The 21,128-nt window shown below is 43.7% G+C and overlaps 1 protein-coding gene across 5 annotated transcripts in view; it reads right to left on the bottom strand.

Moving 5' to 3' along the window:
- NINL (ninein like) overlaps window positions 1-21,128 on the bottom strand; it is a 171,731-nt gene that overhangs the window by 71,032 nt on the left and 79,571 nt on the right. For all 5 annotated transcript variants that reach the window (XM_078056821.1, XM_078056823.1, XM_036110029.2 and 2 more), the window contains 2 exons: window positions 11,917-12,110; window positions 3,913-4,009 (listed from right to left, as the gene is read on the bottom strand). In XM_078056821.1, coding sequence (XP_077912947.1) covers window positions 3,913-4,009; window positions 11,917-12,110 — 291 coding nt within the window. The remainder of the gene's footprint in view (window positions 1-3,912; window positions 4,010-11,916; window positions 12,111-21,128) is intronic.

Genomic DNA, 21,128 nt, shown 5'->3' with positions numbered 1-21,128 from the left:
TTTAAGATTTTATTTATTTGTTCGAGAGAGAGAGCATGCGCGAGCACGCATGCACAAGCAGGGGGAGCGGCAGGCAGAGGGAGAAGCAGACGACCTGTGGAGCAGGGAGCCCAACTCGGAACTTGATCCCAGGACGCTGGGATCATGACCTGAGCTGAAGGCAGACACTTAACCGACTGAGCCTCCCAGGTTTCCCTGTTTAAATTTTTCTGAGCATATTTTGCTTTTGTTTATGTAGTAAAAGACTACTACTACTAAGAAATGACTTCTTGTTTATCTAATAGAAGACTAATACTAATAGCATTTTATTAGAAAAAAGGAAAAAAACCTCCAATAATCCAGCGACATACTGCTCTAGAGACCAGAAGGTCACTTCCCACCCTGCTCACTTCAGGACCCGATCTGGACAGGACCATCAGGGCACTGTGGGCGTGGACCTCACACACAGCCAGGAGGCTGAAACTTTGCAGGTCTGAAGTCTGGAGCAAAGGCAGGCATGGGTTTTAGTTTGGGATTTATGAGAATCCCTTAAACCCTAACAATCCCTTCCATTTCCTTCTTCCCTCCTGACCTATCCACTTCTGTACAGAGCAGCTGGGACCTTTCAGACAGAGAAGAAACAACACTGACACTGTGTGGAATTTGGGTGGGTAGGAGAGAGACCGGGGAGGGCATTATGGGTAGCAGCCAGGACAGGACACAGGTTCAGAGGAAAGTAATCAGAATGGGCTGGTTGGAAAAAAAGGCAAAGGGTCCAGTGAAGTAAGGCCAGGCCAGGAAAACTGAGCAGCATTTCACTGAGAGGTGTCACGTTCCTTCAAGCCAAGTACCACATCATTCCCTTCTTCCATATCTCAAACGGCCAGGCCACAGCCCCTGCCCTTGGGACCACATCAGAGGAGGGGGCTGGGTACAGCCTGGCCAATTGGAAGCACAGTGATACCAGTGGCAGACAGACACTGGGGTCAAGGGAGGAAGATGCCAAGTTCCACGTGGGATGGACAGACTGTGAAGTGACAGCATGACATTTAAGGCAGCTGACAATATGCAGGGCGAATATAGCATTGCTCACCTCACTGGGACGCTTGGAGGTAATCATGGACACTATACCAATCACCCTGGGACAACAGGCATGTGATGTGCTGGAGAGGAGGGCAAAGTGTCTGAGTCAGCAGAGAGAAAACAGAACCTGTGTGCAGACCCAGCAGTGTTCAGAAGGCAGAGGCTACAAACATGGAAAAAGGCTCCCACCAGAGAGCTGCCAAAAGGGTAAGTGAGGACCAGTGAATATAGGCTCTTGCGTCTGAGCATGGTTTCTGGTTACAGAGAGGCTGCAGGCTGGTTAATGTGGGCAGAGGAAGAATCTTCCACCTTGAGGTGGTTTAGGAAGAGGTAAAGTCCTATCAGGTGGGAAGTGGGAAGCTGGGGCACATTTAGGAAACCAAGCACAGAAAACTCAGAGGGACTCTGATGCCCCCCACCCCTTAGGCTGGCACGAGGGGAGGAGTCTCAGGCCACACATATGACCATTTAATTGAGGAAAGCTTTGAAATCCAAAAGTAAAGAAAAAGCCAAAGAAAACAACAAAAAAATAGAACAGGTAGAAAAAACCCATAAGTCCTAGAATAGCTCCTTTCTCTCTTTTTTTTGTTTTTGTTTTTTGTTTTTGGCTTTTTTTAGTGCTTGTCCACAGATCCAGTTTTACGTTTAGAAGCTCCATGCATTCTCTAGTGTGGGAGGGGCACATGCAGGGTCAGGGACACTGGGCACCTTTCCATTCTTGTACACCATCACAGGCCATATTCCCAAATCCTGTATTCGTAAAGGCCAGTGGCCATCTTCACCTCTTAGAGAAGAAAAGTGTCAGACAAAGCAACCAGCGAATGCCCTGAGGGTCCTACAAATGGTTCCCACTGCTGGTCTGCTCCTCCCACGGCAGGGTTCTCTGCACTATACCCAGGAGCTCTTGCAGCCTTGGGCAGCCAATGGAAGGAGCGGGTTCTGTCTACACCGCATATACAAGGGCCCAGGGCTTGCAACTGGAAAATTGTGACTCGAATCTTGGTTCTCACTTACTAGCTGTGGGATCTTGGACAAATAAATCCCTTCACACATCAAGCCTCAGTTCTTCATCTGAATAATGGGCATGATAATGCTACAGATCTCTGGGAGTCTGGGCACACTGAAGACAGTCGATGTGAGCTCTCATCCTTTCCACTTCCCACTCCCCTGCCCCAAGCCCTCCCACACTGTTATCCCTGTTATCCAGTCATGCACCTATTCCAGACCAAGGATCTGCCATGGCAGGAGCCTGCCGTGGGCTGAGGGAAAGAGCTCCCTCCTCGGTCTGCTCATCAGTACCATGCCTCCAACCTCAAACACACTGCCCCATGCCCCCTTTCACTCACCTGCCCAATACTCATCGGAGATAGCCAAGATGGGTCTGAAGCATCGCTGCCACTCACGGCCTCAAGTCTGACGGAGCAGGCACTAATGACGTCTGTCAGCATCTTCTGACCCTCACCCCACAATCTACATGCCCCTGAGTGGACCGCTCTCCAAACCCGCCCTCCACCTCCTGACCATTACCAAAGCCAGGGGGCATCCCCGCTCAGGACACCACTTCCACTTGGACATGCTATCTTTGTCCCACCAGCCCCATTCCCATAACAGGAGTCTAATTAGGCCTATCAGCACAACACACCACTACTGTCTGACAAAAGAAACAGTGAGGTCTGTCTCTGGCTGCTGGCATCCTACGTGCTCTGCCAACCTCAGTGGTCTAGATACACCTGTGTCTGCGCTGAGCTTTCAATTCTTGAAACTTCAACTGCTCTACATCTACTTTATCTTGTCAACAGCCCATGCCTTAAGGACAGCACACAATATTATTTGACACTTATGATACTGTGATTATAATAAATATGTATTTGTTCTTCATCTCATCCCTGGCCCAGAGCTCCTAAAACCCTTGGAATGTCCTGAGTGACAAGAGCAACCAAACCTGAGTTTATGTTAATGAGGTGACTTCTGGAAAGCCCTTAAGGATGGGGGCTGGTTGCCCAGGGACCCAACCATGTGATTAGAGGGTTAGAATGTTCAGCCCCACTCTGACCTCCAGGGAGGGGGGAGGGGCTGGAGGTTGAATTCAATCACCAATAGCCAATGATTTGATCAAACATGCCTATGTAATGAAGCCTGAATAAAAACCCATCAGGATGAGGTTCAGAGAGCTTCTGGGGTGAACACACAGAGACTGGGAGAGAATGGCTTGCCTGGAGAGGGCATGGAAGCTCTGTATCCTTTCCCCATACCTTGCCCTGTGCCCTCTTCCACCCGGCTGTTCCTGACTTACATCCTTTTATAATAAACTGGTGATCTGATAAGTAAACTGTTTTCCTGAGTTCTAGGAGCTCCTCTTGCAAATTAATTGAACCTGAGAAAGGGGTTGTGGGAACCTCTGATTTATAGCCAATCAGAAGCATAGGTGACAACCTGGATCTGTGACTGTCATCTGAAGTGAGGACCATATTGTGGGATTGAGCCCTCGGCCTGTGGAATCTGAGGCTATCTGCAGGTAGGCAATGTCAGGATTGAGTTATAATGTAGGACACCCAGATAGTGTTGGAGAATTGCCTGGTGTGAGACAGACTACCACACATACACACAGAAGTGCTATGTGTAAAGGAAAACAATAGAGCTTCTCCTTTCCAACACTATCGCACAAATAAGGAAACAGAAGAAGAAAAAACCCAAAGTCTTGTCCCAGTCCACACAGGTTGGCAGTAAGGGAGTGGAGTTACAATTTAGTTCTCAGACGTGCTATATTCTTCAATCTGAATATCACACTCTAGAAGGTAACAAATAATGAAAAAAACAAACACTTGAAGTGAGAGGAGGAAATCCTCTTACTTGATTCCAAAGAACTACTGTCTTCGTCTGAGGGGCCAACACCAGCAGTTGATGACAACACTGCCACAAAACCTTCTTTAAATTCCTCAAAGTTAACCTGGTAAATATAAGAAAAGAGAGGTCAGCACTACTTTCAACAGATCACTATATAATACCTTAGCCTTTTGTTTTTATTCTCAGATGGAAACATCTTATTGTTGCCTTTAGCTCTGAGAACGTTCATTTGTTCTAATATTCACTTAAGATTTTTTTTAAATAGAAGAATATAACAAGTAAAAGTGAGTCACAAACTAATCACCAAAAAACTCCTATTACCAATTTTAATAATTAGAAAATGTACCCAAAATGGGGATCTGATGATCATAAAACATTAATATACAAAAAGAAAATATCCAGGCTATCACCACCCCACCAAAAAATGGAATAGTATCAGCACCTTAGAGGCTCCTCCACCACGGCTCCTTTCCTATTAAATTCCCTGCCCCCCACTCTTTTATGGTATTAACATCTTTGCTTTTTTCCTCATTTGTATGCATCCCCGAACAATATGGTTTAGTTTTGCCTCTTTTCAAATTTGATCTAAATGGAATCATATGCATATATTCTTTTATGTCCTGCTTCTTAGACTCAATATTACTTCTGTAATGTTCATTCAAGCTGCCATGCAAAATGCATTTTCTCTGCTGTATAGTATTCCATTGTTTAACTGCAAAAATTTATTAATCCATTCTCCTACTGATGAATATTCCCATTGCTTCCAGTGGCTGGTTATTTTTTTTTAAAAAAGGCTTTGAACAGTATTGCACACGTGTCCTTAGGAGTTTCTTAGGAGTATATGTCAATGAATGGGCTTGCTGGGTCATAGAATATGCATTTAAATCCTCTTAGTGAACCGAATCTTTTATGGCTATAAAATGCTAACCCTCTTTACTTTGGTAATGTTTTTTACCATAAAGACTAGCTTTCTTTTGGTTAGTATCTACATGATACATCTTTTCACCAAATTTTAATAATGTCAACTTTTTGTATCCATATATTTCAGGTGTCGTTTATAAAGGCTTTATCTTTTAACTATTTAGTCTATTTACATTTAATATAATTACTGATATATTTGGATTTAAACCTACTATTCTATTGTGTGCTTTCAATCTGACCTGCTTGTGTTTTCTCCCTGGTTTCCTCTCTTTGGATTTACTGACTTTTTTCTTTTTAGGACTTCATTTTCCCTTTACTAAGTTAGAAGTTATATAGTCTATTTCCTTTCTCTGACCATTTATCCTAAAAATTACAACACACATCCTCAGCTTATCAAAGTTTACTATTAGTCGATACTTTTACCCTCTTCCGTGACAACAGGAAGCCTATGTAACACTTTCATTTCATCTACTATACTCCTGACTTTCATGCCTTTCTTATGAGTTGCCATATATTTTAACTTGCTCTATTTTAACTCCCTATGAAATATTATTTTTTATTTTATATAATCAATGTTCATTAAGAATTATCCAAATATTTCCTGCTTTGTTTTTCATTTGTTCTTGTATTTCTGACCTTCTGTCTAGGATCATTTTCTATCTATTTGAAGTGCATGGTTTAGAATTTCATTTTTCTTAAGTATGCTGGTGCTAAACTCTGTAGTTTGTCTGAAATGTTTTTATTTCACTTTCAATAGACATTTTTCAAGAAGATAAACAATTTATTAGAAGAATAGTAGAAATGACCAAGATGTTCAAAAATGGAATGGGTAAATTATGATACAGTCAAAAAATGAAATATGATGATGGAAAAAAAACGAGACAAGATGAACTGTATTTCACAGATATAGAGTAAAGGAAGTCAGAGACTATGTAGTGAGCATGTACTGTGTATTTCCATTCTACAAAGATCAGAAACAGGCAAGGCAAATCTATGGTGTTAGTGTCAGGACAGTAGTGGCCTTAGTGAGAGAGGACTGCAAGACAGGGGAGGGATTCCGGATGCTCGTCACCCAGGTGTGCTCAGTATGGGATAGTCACTTGAGTGTACACTTCTGCTATGTGCTCTGTTCTCTATGGATGCTTCAGTAAGTCACACAGAAAGAAGTCAACAGAAGGGCTTACATAGGTCAACAGGTTACCAGTAAATGCTGGAAAAGCAGACTTGGGCTATAGAGCCAAGCATGCTTCTCAAATCTGGCACAGAATTTGAATGAGCAAACCTCTGTTGCCGCCACTGAGCACTAAACACAGCTGTTTGCCTGGGATACACATGTTATCATGACCTGACACTGGATTATTTGTGCATTTGTTTATTTTTGTGGGCAGGACCACCTTCAGCTAAATGAGGTTTATCTAGACCACTGAGAGGAGACAAGCCCAGACAGCAAAAAGCACAATGGCTGATTCAGATCCTTCCTTAAATTGGGGGCTAGTTTATTAGGTTCTCTACCTTGGGTGAACCTGTGTTTTGTTTTGTTTTTAACTTTTTTTTTTATTTGGCTGAGAGAGAGAGATAGCGAGAGAGAGCACAAGCAGGGAGGAAAGGGAGAAGCCGACTCCCCGCCAACAGGGAGCCTGAAGTGGGACTCGATCCCAGGACTCCAGGATAATGACCTGAGCTGAAGGCAGACACCTAACTGACTGAGCCACCCAAGCGCCCCTGAACCTGTGTTTTGACATAGATTTTCCTGGCCCTCTGAGGTCCCAAAGACCACATCAATTTCACAGCTTCTCAGCACTAATGGGGTTTGTGTGCTGGGCTGAACCTCTCTCAGTGTGTGACTTACAGATTTTTAGGCTGGTAATTCTTCACTGACTTATTTGCTCTTTACCATTTTCAAGATCTTTGATTTTATGATTTTGTTCAGCTTTTTTAGTAGCCCTCCCTGGAAGGTTGGCCTGTGTTTGCTAACCTGCCACTACCAGAATGTCTGAAGCCTGTTCATACTTTTTTAGGACTGCATAAATTTCATCAGATGGATCTATCAGAATTTATTTAACCAATCTCATATTTAAAAGGCTGTTTCCAATCTTTTGCTATTTGAATCAATACTAGAATGAATATCTTGCATAGATTTCATTTCATATGAAGATAGACATTATATTTCTTTGATGATCACATCCTAGCTTCTGCATATTGCAGAGCACATACTAAGTGCTCAAAAATACTTGTTGAAAGGACGCCTGAGTGGCTCAGTCAGTTGAGTGTCTGCTTTCGGCTCAGGTCATGATCCCGGGGTCCTGGAACCGAGCCCTGCATGGGGCTCCCTGCTTGGCGGGGAGCCTGCTTCTCCCTCTGCCTGCCACTCCCCCTGCTAGTGCTCTCTCTCTCTGACAAATAAATAAATGAAATCTCTTTAAAAAAATACTTGTTGAATACATGGAAGCAAAAGGAAATGACAATTTTGCTTGATTTAATCTCTGATTTCTTTTGTGTCTTTGGTAATACTTATCAGCTGACTTTCTTCCAACCATCAAACAGTAGTGGGATCTGATGACCAAGTGTGTTGACATTTTATCTGATACTATTCTTTTTTCTTAAAAGATTTTACTTATTTGAGAGTGACAGAAACAGAGATAGTGAAAGAGAGCATGAGTGGGGGAAGGGGCAGGAGAAGAGGGAGAGGGAGAAGGAGACCCCTGCTGAGCAGGGAGCCTGCCGTGGGGCTCAATCCCAGGGCCCTGGGGTCATGACCTGAGCCAAAGGCAGAGGCTTAACCAATTGAGCCACCCAGGCGCCCCTATCTGATACTATTCTGACTGTGCTTGTGTTTCTGTGTTTTCTTCCTTTGTAGCTCAAGAAAGGGGGAAGAACAAACCCATAATACTCAGGTGCTTCACCAAAAAGGACATACCATCATCTCTGTAAAATCTCAGACTCACTCATCACAAATAGAGGCTAGACCCTTTGACAATCATTTTCAACTTTAAAATTATTTTTAGGAACACTATGTTAAGAATTATTTTTTCAAGTATATGCACCCCTATGTTTATTGAAGCATTATTTACAATAGCAAAGATACAGAAGCAGCCCAAGTGCCTGTCAATAGATGAATGGATAAGGAAGATGTGGTATATGTATACAAAGGAATACTGCTTGGTCATAAGAAAGGATGAGATCTTGTCATCTGTGATAACATGGATGGACACAGAGGGTATTATGCTAAAATAAGTCACAGAAAGACAAATGCCATAGGATTTCACTCATGGTCATCTAAAAAATAGAATCTAAAAAATAAATGAATAAACAAATAAAAAGCAAAAACAGCCCCAAAATACAGAGGACAAATTGATTGCTGGTTGCCAAAGAGGAGGTAATAGGGGGATGGACAAAATGTTGAAGGGGAGTGGGAGATATAGGCTTCCAGTTATGGAATGAATAAGTCATGAGGATAAAAGGCACAGCATAGAGAATATAATCAACGATATTGTAGTAAAGTATGGTGACAGATGGCAGTTATACCTGTGGTGAGCACAGCATAACATATACACTTGTCTAACCACCATGTTGTATACCTAAAACTACTGTTAACATTGTATGTCAACTATATTTCAATTTAAGAAATAATTATTTTTTGAGAGTAAAATTCTCTTTCTGACCAAATTTAAAATACTAAAGCTAAGATCCTTGCCACTGATAAAGAAACAAGAGAACATACATAAAATGCACATGGAAATTTCCCACACTCCACAGGAATCTTAGGCCACATTAATTTCTGGCTTGAAACCAGACCTTGATAATGTTTCTTTAACAGGAAATAGGAATTAAAAATGAGCATGCCCTCAACACATTAAAACATTACCTTGGTAATTCAAATTAATATTGTTTATAATATTGTTCTTCATTTTTTAACTGGATTGAAGTATCAATGACTAACATTTACATGATGTCATATATGTTAGTTACTACAAGGAAACGATGTGTGATATTTGAACTGAAAATCCAATCAATTCTCCTGGATAAAGGATTTCTCTTGATTTTCTCTGAAGACTCCTGAAATCTCCACCATTTGGTTTCTGTTGTAGAAAATGGTAACAACTATCTGGATATTTCTGGCTTGACACCAGGTTCCCCTAAAACATCTACAGAATGTTTCACCTCTATGCTGGCTGTGTGAGCAATGCCCTGTCTATGGGATGAAGCAGAGGAGCAGTACAAACTCTGAAAGCAGAAATAATCCACCACGATCCCCATCACAGAGGAGGTAGTGTAAAGTATGGGGTGGAGGGAGACAAAAGCAGGCCCCTAGAGGCATCAGCTGCTGCGGGCACTGCTCTTGAAATGTTACAGAGAGGGAAAGAGGGACAACTTCAGGTCAGACTCAAGAGCACTAATAGAAGCAGAGCTATTTCTTAATTTACCCAATACCTGACTTGTTTTTTGGAAACAGAAATCATGGCTGTAAGAGAATGGAGTTGGGATAGACAGAAAGATGGATGAACATGTGCAGAGCTTTGCCACAAGCCACTGTTAATCAGAAAAGGTCAGGCTCCTGTCATTGCTTATGAGTGTCTGTCTCTCCTTCTAACATACCTCCCCATGAAAGTGTGGAGAAACTTCCAGCCTCCCAGAAGGATTACAACTCAGAGGAACTGCTTTTTGGGATACATGTGATGTGGGGGAGGCCAGAAATCTCAAACCCAAGTTGATTTTTCTCTTTACTGAAGTTCCAATACTAACCTTTTTTTCTATCATAATTTGATGTTTCTTTTTTTTTAAAGATTTTGTTTATTTATTTGAGAGACAGAGAGAGAGAGCACAAGCTGGGGGGAGAGGCAGACTCCTGCTGAGCAGGGAGCCCAAGGAGGGCTCGATCCCAGGACCCTGGGATCATGACCTGAGCCAAAGGCAGATGCTCAACCAACTGAGCCACTCAGGTGCTCCAATTTGATGTTTTTAAAAGTTATACCACGGTTGCTGGAGGGGAGGGGGGTGGGGGGATGGGGTGGCTGGGTGATGGACATTGGGGAGGGTATGTGTTGTGGTGAGCTCTGTGTATTGTGTAAGACCAATGAATCACAGATCTGTACCTCTGTACCCCTGAAACAAATAATACATTATATGTTAATAAAAAATAAATACATAAATGTTATACCACTTCTGCACATACAAAACATAAAGTGGGGCAAGGCTCGGGAATGATATGATTTGTTCAATCAGCAGAACCTGCCATCTGAATGTGAACCCAAAAGTTATTCTTTTGGTTTTGAATTTTCTCAACTGTCAAAAATAATTAAGAAAACCAGATCATCTGTTTATACTGAATAACCAGAGTGTTGATTTTCACAAATGTGCTTTTTGCTCCTCTGGGTCCCAAATACAATTCTAGGTGATATCAAGAAGGGCGAGAACATTATCGGGGCACCTGGGTGGCTCAGTGAGTTGGCTGTCCAACTCTTGATTTCAGCTCAGGTCATGATCTCAGGGTCCCTGTGCTGGGAGTCTATGCTTGGCATGCGGTCTGTCTGTCCCTCTCCCTCTGCTCTTCCCCTCAAATCGTGCTCTCTTTTCCTCAAATAAAAAACTAATTCTTAAAAAAAAAAAAAAAGAGGCGCTAGAACATTATTAAAAATACCCCTGATTTGGGGCTCCTGGGTGCTAGAGTGAGTTAAGTGGCCAACTCTTGGTTTCAGCTCAGATCCTGATCTCAGGGGCATGAAATCAAACCCTGCATCAGCTCTGTGCTGAGCACAGAGTCTGCTTGACTCTCTTTCCCTCTCCCTCTGCCCCTCCCCTCTCAAATAAATAAATAAATCTTTCAAAAAAAAAAAATAATACACCTGGGGTGCCTGGGTGGCTCAGTCAGTTAAGTGTCTGCCTTCGGCTCAGGTCACAATCCCAGGGTCCTGGGATGGAGTCCTGCATCGGGCTCCCTGCTCAGTGAGGAGTCTGCTTCTCTCCCTCTCCCTCTGTGTGTGCTCTCTTTCTCTCTCTAGCTCTCACTCTCTCTCAAATAAATAAATAAAATCTTAAAAAATATATTTTAAAAAATACACCTGATTCTTAAGTCCATAAAAAAACCACACAAAAAACCAAGAGGCAGGCATAGAATAAAAAGAAACAGAGAATGGGTGTGGTCGGATTAATTGAGGCAGAGCTCTGTAAGAGGGACTAACAGTATCCTACTGATAGGCATTGGGAACACAGGGCAGTTGGTGCTTTGGGAAGTAACAAGAGGTACATTTCATCAGGACTTTCTCCCTGTGTCAGCAGTGAGGGTTTTCTTCTTGTTTTTCTTCATTTCTTTTTGTCCAAAAGCCAATTCAGGAAAATCTTCAGGCTGGATTTTTTTTCTCATTTGAAATAAAAATAGTTTTATTGATTTCTGTGGGGGGGAGGAAAAAAAAGCTCTTCCTTCAAAGTTAAGATGACCAGCACTGTTTTTATCATACAAGTTAACATCTAGACACATTTAAGAAGTAGGGACAAGGTGGGAGGTGCTTTTCAGTGTTTCTGTCAGGAAAGCAAGTTGTGGTCTAGGATGACCTTCAATTTCCTAGTGAAAAGGAGCAGAGATAGAGTACTTTCTATCTGGCCTAGATAAAATCAGAGGACACCTCTGAACATAGGTATCCTTTGTTCCTGCAACAGTGGTGTGCAGTTGCTTTGTCCAGCTGCTAGAATGAATTTAAAGCTGTGTAATTTTACTAGACAATCTGCCTTCAAGATACTTGGAAGTTGCCTGTCTCTCAGTGTGTCAGCTGCCCACAGACCCTTGTGTTTTTGTGAACCACCTACCACCCACCCAAACCAACCCTCCACCCCACCCCCGACAAATCTCTCAAACATCTTTCTGGAAAAAACAAACCAAACCAAACTTCTGGAAGTTACTATGCTTTCAAAAAAAGAGTAATCTGAAGGAAACTCTTGCTTCAATATAGGAGGTCCCCAGAAGGAAAAGCAGTGTTCCAGTTCCTAGTAACTCTCCTCTGGCATGTGTCCTTAGTCCGCTAATATTTCTCAAATGCCTGCATCTAACTACAGAACTCTGTGCTTTTCTTTATAAGAATGAAGTCAAATACCCACCCTGGCAAAGTGGTCATTTCCAAGAAGTGTTTGCAGAAGGATGGGCAGCTGCTTTTCCAACTGAAGCTTGAGGCAGAGCTGGGTCAGTCCCTCCCGGTCCAGAAAGCCTGTCCCTGTGGTGTCACAGCTGCTGTAGACTTCCCTGAGCTGTGAAACATAGTGGTTCTCTTCTTCTTCTTCCATCCCATAGCAAGCTGGACATGCCAGGGGAAAAAAAGAAAAACAAGAGTACACTTTTATTGCCACACCTCACATGTTCTTCCACCGCTCTGATGACCCCTGGCAAGGTGGCCCAGGCACCGGGCAGGGGCTGGGCACGTGGGAAAAGGCATCCAGGGCACTCTCAGGTTTATGTGGGACCTTTGTACGAGAGGCCAGAAGCAAGTGATCAGGGAGCCAGTCCTTGTTCACAAAAGCCAGAATTTCTTTGTTCTGTAAGAAAAATATCTATTATAGGGGCGCCTGAGTGGCTCAGTCGGTTAAGTGTTCAACTCTTGATTTCAACTCAGGTCATGATCTCAGGGTCCTGGGATAGAGCCCCATGGTAGGCTCCCTGCTCGGTGGAGAATCTGCCTGTCCTCTGCCCTTCCACCTGCCCGCTCTCTCTTTTTTAAATAAATAAATAAATCTCTTTTAAAAAATAAAAAAATTATCTATTATAGAACAATCAGAAAAAAGAGATAAATATATAATAGAGAACTAAAATCATCCAAAATTTCACCACCTAAAAAAATCATTATGAGTATTTTGGCAAATACACATTCTAATTTTTCTCTATACATATACAAGTATGGTATTTTTTCCCTTATTAGTATTTAGTTCCAAATACTATTTTACCAAATAAAAGTACTTATAATAAAAAATGGAAACTCCAATAAAATATACAGAGGATGCTGATTAATCACAAAAGAAGAAAAATATATGGCTAATAGCCATCTAAAAATGTCCAAATGAAAATAAATATACTATTTGTCACGGTCAAATTATCTAGAATAAAAACACCCCAAAGCTAGCTGAGGCTATCATAAGAAGGGGGCTCTCACATGTCTTCCAGACATTCTAGACTTGTCACATTTACCAAGAAATTTTTAAATAATTGTATTATCTGACCTACTTATTTTACGTACACCAAATTCCTTACAGAAATTCCTATGCTGGATGCCTGGGTGACTCAGCTGGTTAAGCGACTGCCTTCGGCTCAGGTCATGATCCTGGAGTCCTGGGATGGAGTCCCACATCGGGCTCCCTGCTCAGCAGGGAGTCTGCTTCTTCCTCTGACCCTACCCCCTCTTGGGCTCTCTCTCTCACTCTCTCTCTCTCTCAAATAAATAAATAAAATCTTTAAAAAAACAAAAAGAAATTCCTATGCTTCAGGAAACAGAGCTACAAAGACATAAAAGAAAATTAAATGTCCAATGAAAGAAAAGAGCTTGCTAGTTACAGCATAATTATATGGCAGAAGATTCAACAGGCTTAAAAAAACACATTTTTGAAGAAGTGCAGTTGATAAAATATCAAGCCGGGATAAAATCTTTATAATAATAATAGCTAGTATACATACTAGTCAGTTCACATTGTAATAATTCACTTATGCCTAGAACAGTTCTATCAAGAGACTTTTGCAATTATGTGGGAGAAATTAAGAAAGGAAGAAGAAAGAAAGGACAAGACAAGACAGAAAGAAAGAAGGAAGGAAGGAAGGAAGGAAGGGGGGAGGGACGGAGGGAAGGAAGGAAGGAAGGAAGAAAGGAAGGAAGGAAGGAGGAAAAAACTACATTAAAATGGTAAGAAATGATTTTGTGGTATTACACATTTCCATTTTCTATATTTTTATATTTCTGAAAAATTTTTATAGAAAGTGAAACACTTCATAACTAGAAAAATGTTGCTAAATCATGAAAAAACACTGAAATCCTAAAGGTATGAGGATGAACCATATGAAATTGTCAATACTAGACCATTCTGACCAATAACAATGGCGATTTCATGTGGGTCAGCACAGATCAAGGACAATTCTGAAAAGAGGAAATATGATAAGTAAACAAACATGGAAAACAGATCAAGCTCATTAATAATCAAATAATTAATTCGTAAGCATGAAACAGTAAAGCAACATCTCTTACTAATAAGAGACAGCAGAGTAAATGCCAATTAAAGATGTAATTCTTCGAGAGAGAGAGAGAGGGAGAGAGCGAGCGCGCACATGGTGGGGGGGACGCAGAGGGAGAGGGAGAGAGAGAATCCTGAGCAGGCTCCACACCCAGTGCGGAGCCTGATGGGGGCTTGATCTCACGACCCTGAGATCATGACCTGAGCCGAAATCAACAGTCAGACCCTTAACCCGTTGAGCCACCCAGGTGCCCCAAAGATATAAGTTTTAATGTTGACAGTATTGGACCACCATCACCCACATGGGTAGGGAGGTCTGCATCAGCACAAAAACTGTATGAGGGATTGGAATCTGTTCACATCAACCCCCCAGCCCCAGAGTATCATCTTACTCAGGAAAACAACAGAATCGATGACAGTAAAAAAACTGACTGAATAGAATCTTCATTGTGATGTTTCACAGTGGTCTTATAAGGTGAACTGCCTCCCCTGAGCTCCTGATCAGGTGTAAACACTGCCAGCATCCACTCTGAGGATGAGTATATAAGCTCATGGCCTCAGGTTGGATGTAGGAGTAAAAGGGTAACAAGCCTGCCCTATCCACTCATCAAATTATGCGTGCACTTCGGCAGGAGTGTGGGGAAGCGGAGAAAGGGCAAGGAGAGGTGGAGCTGGGAACCTGCCCCCACCCCAGACTGCTTTGAGATGATGACAGAGACAACATCGAGAAACACAGATACACATGTAAAAACATCAAGGATAAATCAGAAAATGAAATAACCTTCCTAACCCAACCTCTGTCAAGCTTCTCATCCAAGGTGAGTCCCCAACCCGAGCTGGGAGCCGCATCCTTTTGTAGACAACAGCCAGCTGTGGTGAGCTGCACTCAAGTACTGGTATTTGCCAATGCTAATTTCTGATAAGCCACAAGTAAACGGACAGGAGAACATAACAGTAAGAAAGACAAGTGGCAAAATTCAGTATGTGAAAGAGGTAGAGGAACCGGGATGAGGAGGGTGAGGAGTGACTAGGGGACCCCGAATGCACAACCTACCACACCCACACATCCCTGATGCTGATGCTCCCCCACCCCAAGCTCTCCCTGTTGCCCTGCTTATGAACAATGCCCCCCTCCCCCACCACCTCTGCAAATCATGAACAAATCCTCCATTTCTTCTATTTTACCTTTAGTTGTAACCAATTCAAGCAATTAAAAGTATATAAAGTAAAACAAAAACAAAAACAAAAAAATCAAAGCAAAACAAAAGCCTAACCCCACTCCCAGAGGTAAACACTGCTTGGAGTGTAGGTTTGAAATGATTCCCAAGTCTATAAGGTGGACAGATGCACCAACGTGTGTACATACATAACACACAGATATGCATGTTTTTACATAAGCGTAACACCATACATATTATTTTACAACTTTTAAAAAATACACCACATCTGAGAGATCATTCCATGCCTTCTTCATTTAAAAAAATGACTATATGCTCTTGCGCTCTTGTGTGCAGAGATGTAACACAGCTTACCTAAGGATTGTTTTAGAGACATGGGGTATCTCCAGGGTTTTCTCTTACAAAACCTTCCTCAGCAAACACCCCATGAGGCCTCTTCGTGAGTCCTGAAGGGGCTAAACCCAGCCATGCTCTGTGAAGCATGCCCTGGGTGGTGCAGGAGTGTCCCTGGAGAAGGCAGGCTTGGCTGTTTTCCCAAGGGCAGAGCAAGAAGAGAAGAAATGTCTTCCTCTCCCAGCCATAGGCAAGTCTTGAATCCACACCACTCTGGGTGGCCGGGCTCTCCCTCCACCACAGGAATTTAAGTTCCTGTTGAGCTGCAGCTTTCCCTTTCTACACAGAAGAAGGAAGAAAGCCTCAAACTGGGGCCAGAGGCGCCCTGGCTGCCCATGGAGGTGTAGGCTGTGTGTGGAGGGTCCAGTGGTGGCGAGTCCCCTGGTGAGATGGGGGTCCACTGCCCACCACATCTCAAAGCGTTGCTGAAACAAGGAGCGGCACAAAGAAAAAAATAAGAGAGGCAACAAGACTTAAAAAGAAGGGCGGCAGCTCCCTCCTCATCACCCACAGGAGCTGTGTTTGCAGCTCATCTTCAATGTCTCCAGGCCCCACCAAGTCTGGGGCCATCTCTGGAGGCCCAGGCTGCTTCTACCTCATTTACTCTCGGAGCACAGATGCACATTTTTGAGGCTGGGTGGGGATTTCCACAGAACAGGAGGAACTTCTATATGACTAAAAAGACCACAGAATTAGTGGGCCAGTAGGGCCCTGGTTTGGGGGAGAGCGGCATGAACTCTTTGAACAGCCCCTGTTCCCAAGGCATCTCATACAGCATCCCCCCCAGGCCCCCATCTTTGTCCGCTCACAGCAGAACACCCAGTGTACTCACAATGAGTCTATGGGGTAAGACTGCAAAGAAAACCTGCCCTCGGTAAAACACTAACAGATTCAGGTTCTGAAAACAGGGACCAACCCCTCATAGAAGGCTGAATGCCAGAAGCACATTTCAGGTAAAGAGAACAACCAGCCACCTCTGTCTACAGCGAGGCAGGTGCAGAGCGCCCAGCAGGCTTTAGGGTCTCCCCCACATGCCAGGTTATGAAACAGTCTCTAGAGAACCTTTCTGAGAGGTCACAGGTCTTCCGAGGGGAAACACATCAATAATAGTTACGGTCAGTGAGTGCAAACCAGGGCCTTAGGGGGTCAGAGGAAAATCAAGAAAATGTAAATGGGAAACAGGCCCAATCCGTAGGCCACCAGGTTGCCATCCAGTGACCCAAGACCAGGAGGGAGTCACTGGCACAGTCCTCCCAAGCTCTACACCCCACCTGCCCTCTGGGCCACAAGACAGACAGGCACTCAAGAAGGCTCCAGCAGCGCCTCCTCATTCCCAGAGCCGACCTCAGCACAGGTCTGTTGTGCACCCTACCAAATCTCAAATGCCAGAATTGTTTTGGGTTTGCACTTTTATGCTAAACATTCTATAATGAGCCCATTTAAGCAAGAGCAATACATAATGTTGCAATTTAGCTATTTCAAAGGGGAGGTCACCAGCATATGGGTCCACTTAATCTCAGGGCTGGCTAGACTCCTCCAGTACAGGTCAGATCTAGGCTGGGGTATGCAAAGTAGGGGAAGAGTAGGGAGCACACTCTAGAGCATTCACCCAAGTGATGGGGACATTCCCCAGGAGGCCAAGTAAACTTAAGATTCTTCCCAATACCTGGACTATCACAGAGGAGATATCAGGAAAATCAAGGCCCAGCAAACCCTCATCACACTGGACTTGCCAAACCTGTGGCCTTCCTGTCTGATCTCCTGCCCCAGGATTCCAGATTTGGGCAGAACTCAGGTGTGGGGGCTGAAGGGTAAAGGGCTCCAGAGGGTCCCTCCCAGGAGCAATGACAAGCCAGCCCCCCTGTTGAGAGAACTTACTGGTCTGTCTGTATGCCTCCATGAAAGGATTGACACAGGGGAGGGGCCCATACATTCAAGCCAATGTCAACTAGGTTACACTTCATTCTACTCAATACACAGTTGAGTTCCCGGCCATTCAGAAACACTCCTTTCCTCTCCTTCTCTCATCCCTGTGAATCTGAGCCACTGTCCCAAGAGAGCAGGTGCTTCATCTACCAGCCAGACAGGTACCAGCAAATGATGTGATTCAGGCACAGCAGCTCTACAAGTAGGGCAAAAAAGATCTTTCAGTCACAATCTGCTAAGATATTTCCTAACCCCCACCCAAGATAATGTTCAGCCCAGTTTTCAAAACAAAGGGAAAAAGGAGGCACTGCCTCTATTCATGCACACCCGATGGAATCTGCCCTCCTCCCATCCCAGGATGTGGGAGGGGTCTTCCTGTAGCTTCTGCAATACCACATAACAAACCTCAGTGGTGAACCAGTAGGCAACCCTGGCCAGGAAGGCTTGGAAGAACTGCAAAGCCACCTTCACCTGGAAAGCATGGCCCGGGCACAGGTCTAGCCTACTAGTGCAGAGTCATGCAGAGTCCCATGGCTTCCTCTGCATTCAGGAGTCTCAGGAAAGGGCTTGAGTGACAAGACCACAGAATTACAGGAGTAGTGGAGAAACCTGAATAGGGGCCTCAAAATTCTGATGTTCACACACACCCTTCATTTGCTGGAATCTGGAGGTAGTGATTTGGGAGGTGGTGCTTGCAGGAGGGGAGACCCAAGACATGCACAAGACCTGTCCCCCCCATATACACACAAAGAGAAACTAATATCCAGAAGGAGATAAAGGAAAATCATTTAAAGTTATCAAAAAAGAGAGACTGCTAGGCAAAGGAATGATTAGGATACCAACGGAGGTTTCTGGGACACTGACATATTATAGCTGTAATAAAAAATCCAATGGCAAGACTGGAAGATACAGAAGGAAATCTTCCATAAAGCACATCTAAACAGTAAGGAGGGGCACCTGGGTGGCTCAGTCAGTTAAGCGTCTGCTTTTTGGCTCAGGTCATGATCTCAGGGTCCTGGGATCCCTGCTCAGTGGGGAGCCTGCTTCTCCCTCTCCTCCCCACTTGTGCTCTCTCTATCTCTGTCTCTCTCTCAAATAAATAAATAAATAAATAAAATTTTAAATAAACAGTAAGGAGATGAGACCATATGACAAGGAAAAGACCGTCTCTTCTATAGTGTTGCATTTGTGCAATAAGTAACCCCATTTAAAAATGGGCCCCATTTAAAAATGGGCAATGGTCTTGAAGAGATATTTCTCCAAAGATATACAAATGGCTGACAAATGGCCGACAAATGGCCAACCACAGGAAAAGGCTCAACATCTCTCATCATTAGAGAAATGCAAATAAAAACCATGATGACATACTATGTCACACCCATTAGGATGGCCACTATAAAAAACAAAACAGAAAACAAGTTTGCATTGGTGAGGACGTGGGGAAACTGGAACAGTACACGGCACTGTTGGTGAGCATGTAAAATGGTGCCGCCACTACGGAAAGCTGTATGAAGGGTCCTCAAAACTCTAAAAATAGAAACCATATGATCCAGCAATTCCACTTCTGGGTATATATCCAAAGGAATTGAAAGCAACATCTCAGGGATAGGTGCACACCCATGTTCACTGCAGCATTATCCACAACAGCCAAGAGGTAGAAGAGCCCAGATGTCCATGGACAAAGGAGCACAGAAACTGGTATAGCCACACAATGGAACATTACTCAGCCTTAAAAAGAAAGAAACCCTGTCACAGGCTACAACATGGCTGCACCCTGAGGATATCGTATTGAACGAACTACGCCAGTCACAAAAGGACAAATACTGTGTGATTCCACTTACATACACACTTAGTCAAATTACAGAGACAGAAAGTAGAGTGGTGGTTGCCAGGGGCTGGTGGAGGCGAGAGGGGAAGAGCTGCTCTGCAGGTACAGAGTTTGGAGTCACAAGAAGTTCTCCAAATCCGTTAACACGACAACGTGAATATAGTTAACGCACTATTGAACTGTACATTTAAAAATGATTAAGTGGGTAAATTTTATATTATATATTTTTTACAATTAAAATTAAAAATAAGAAAAAGTTTTTACAAAGAAAAATAATTCAAAATTTGGTGGCTTACTTTCTGAAATTGCCTGGCTCTGTTCTATAGCACTTTTATCTAGATTTTCTCTTTCCTTAACAACAACAGCAAATATTGATCCCAAAGCTCCAGGCATCGTCTAAAAGTCCAGGAAAGGGAACCAGTTGAAGAGAAGGGGAATTACTGGAATAATATAAGACCTTTCCAAGTAGACAGACGGCTAAGTCCCACCATGTAGGACAACAAATAAAAAACCCCACACCTAAGTTAATCCTTTTCTTTTCTCCATATTTTATTTTCAAAGCAATAAAGTACAAGTTGAGGCCACCTAAGTAAATCCTCATGAAATTTCTGAACAAACAGACAAACCAACAAGTCCTCAAAGCGTCCAGAGAAGAGCAAGCACTCCCACACTCACAGCCCCAGGCAGCAGAACCAGCCTGTACTGTTGGCGACCAAAAGCTCTCATGAAACCAGGCCCTGACATCCCAAGTCAACATCACTTTCAACCTCTTCTGGAAGCTACCAACATGAACTTCAGCAAAATGAGGGATAACTGAGAGAAAGGGAGAGGCAGGATCTCTGATCTGGCTCCTACGCAAGTAATAGAGCCTATCCTGTGAGGGCAGCCCTGGGGCAGGGCCAGAGGGCAACCCACACAAAACCAACAACAGGAGGAACCCAGGGGCTTGCGTGTGTGTGACCAGCTGGAAAACAACAAATGGATAGGTTTCTGACAGAGCTGATGGAGCATCTGGAAAAAACTAAGGATTAAGTCCATTAAAAAGTAAGTACAAACCAAGAAAACACCAACCTCTCTCTAAAGCCAAGCTTGGCACAAGAATGGGAATGTAACATGCCCCGGCCGCATGTCGATGTGGCAGTCAGGCAGGGGTGACAGGGAAGCCTCAAGGTGGAGGTGCCGTCTGCGTAACAGCCCTGGACTGTGGGGGGTGAGTGAGGGAGGTGGAGGAAGGGACAGCCACAGAAGGACAGATGTGGCTACCTCAGGATGCTCAGCCCTGTTTGTGGCCCAGAGCAGCCTTCCACAGCCTCCATATAACAGAGCTCCACTCTTGCTGGGTACTTTCCCTTCCCACCCTATCCTTTGCTGGGCTGCTAAGGGGACGGTTATAGAACATGCCAGGTGCTAGATACACAGAAACAGCGACTTATCCTTAGTGTTTGTTGTAATACCACCACTAACAGCAATAAAATTACTGTTCCCACACAAAGGTTCCCAGGTTCCCAGTTTATATGCTGCTCAAATCTTATTTCTAGAAATGCCTCACTGAAAAACTGTCTTTTCCTCAGCCCATCCCTCCTCCCTGAGCCATCAACCTAAATTACAGAACAGGAGGTGAGAAGCAGCCTTAACCCCGCCCCTGCCCAGCAGGGGCCCTACAGCACATTAGCTATTGGAATCTTCCGTTCACACTTCCCAAGACCTCTGTGTGAGGCCAGGGCCAGAACACCCCTTCCCCTGTAATCCGTCCACAGACCCCTGGGAAGGAGGAAAGA

Source organism: Halichoerus grypus, chromosome 10 (assembly GCF_964656455.1).
Source record: "Halichoerus grypus chromosome 10, mHalGry1.hap1.1, whole genome shotgun sequence".
In the NCBI taxonomy this organism is placed as follows: domain Eukaryota; kingdom Metazoa; phylum Chordata; class Mammalia; order Carnivora; family Phocidae; genus Halichoerus; species Halichoerus grypus.
This window is presented reverse-complemented; position numbering and strand designations above follow the sequence as displayed.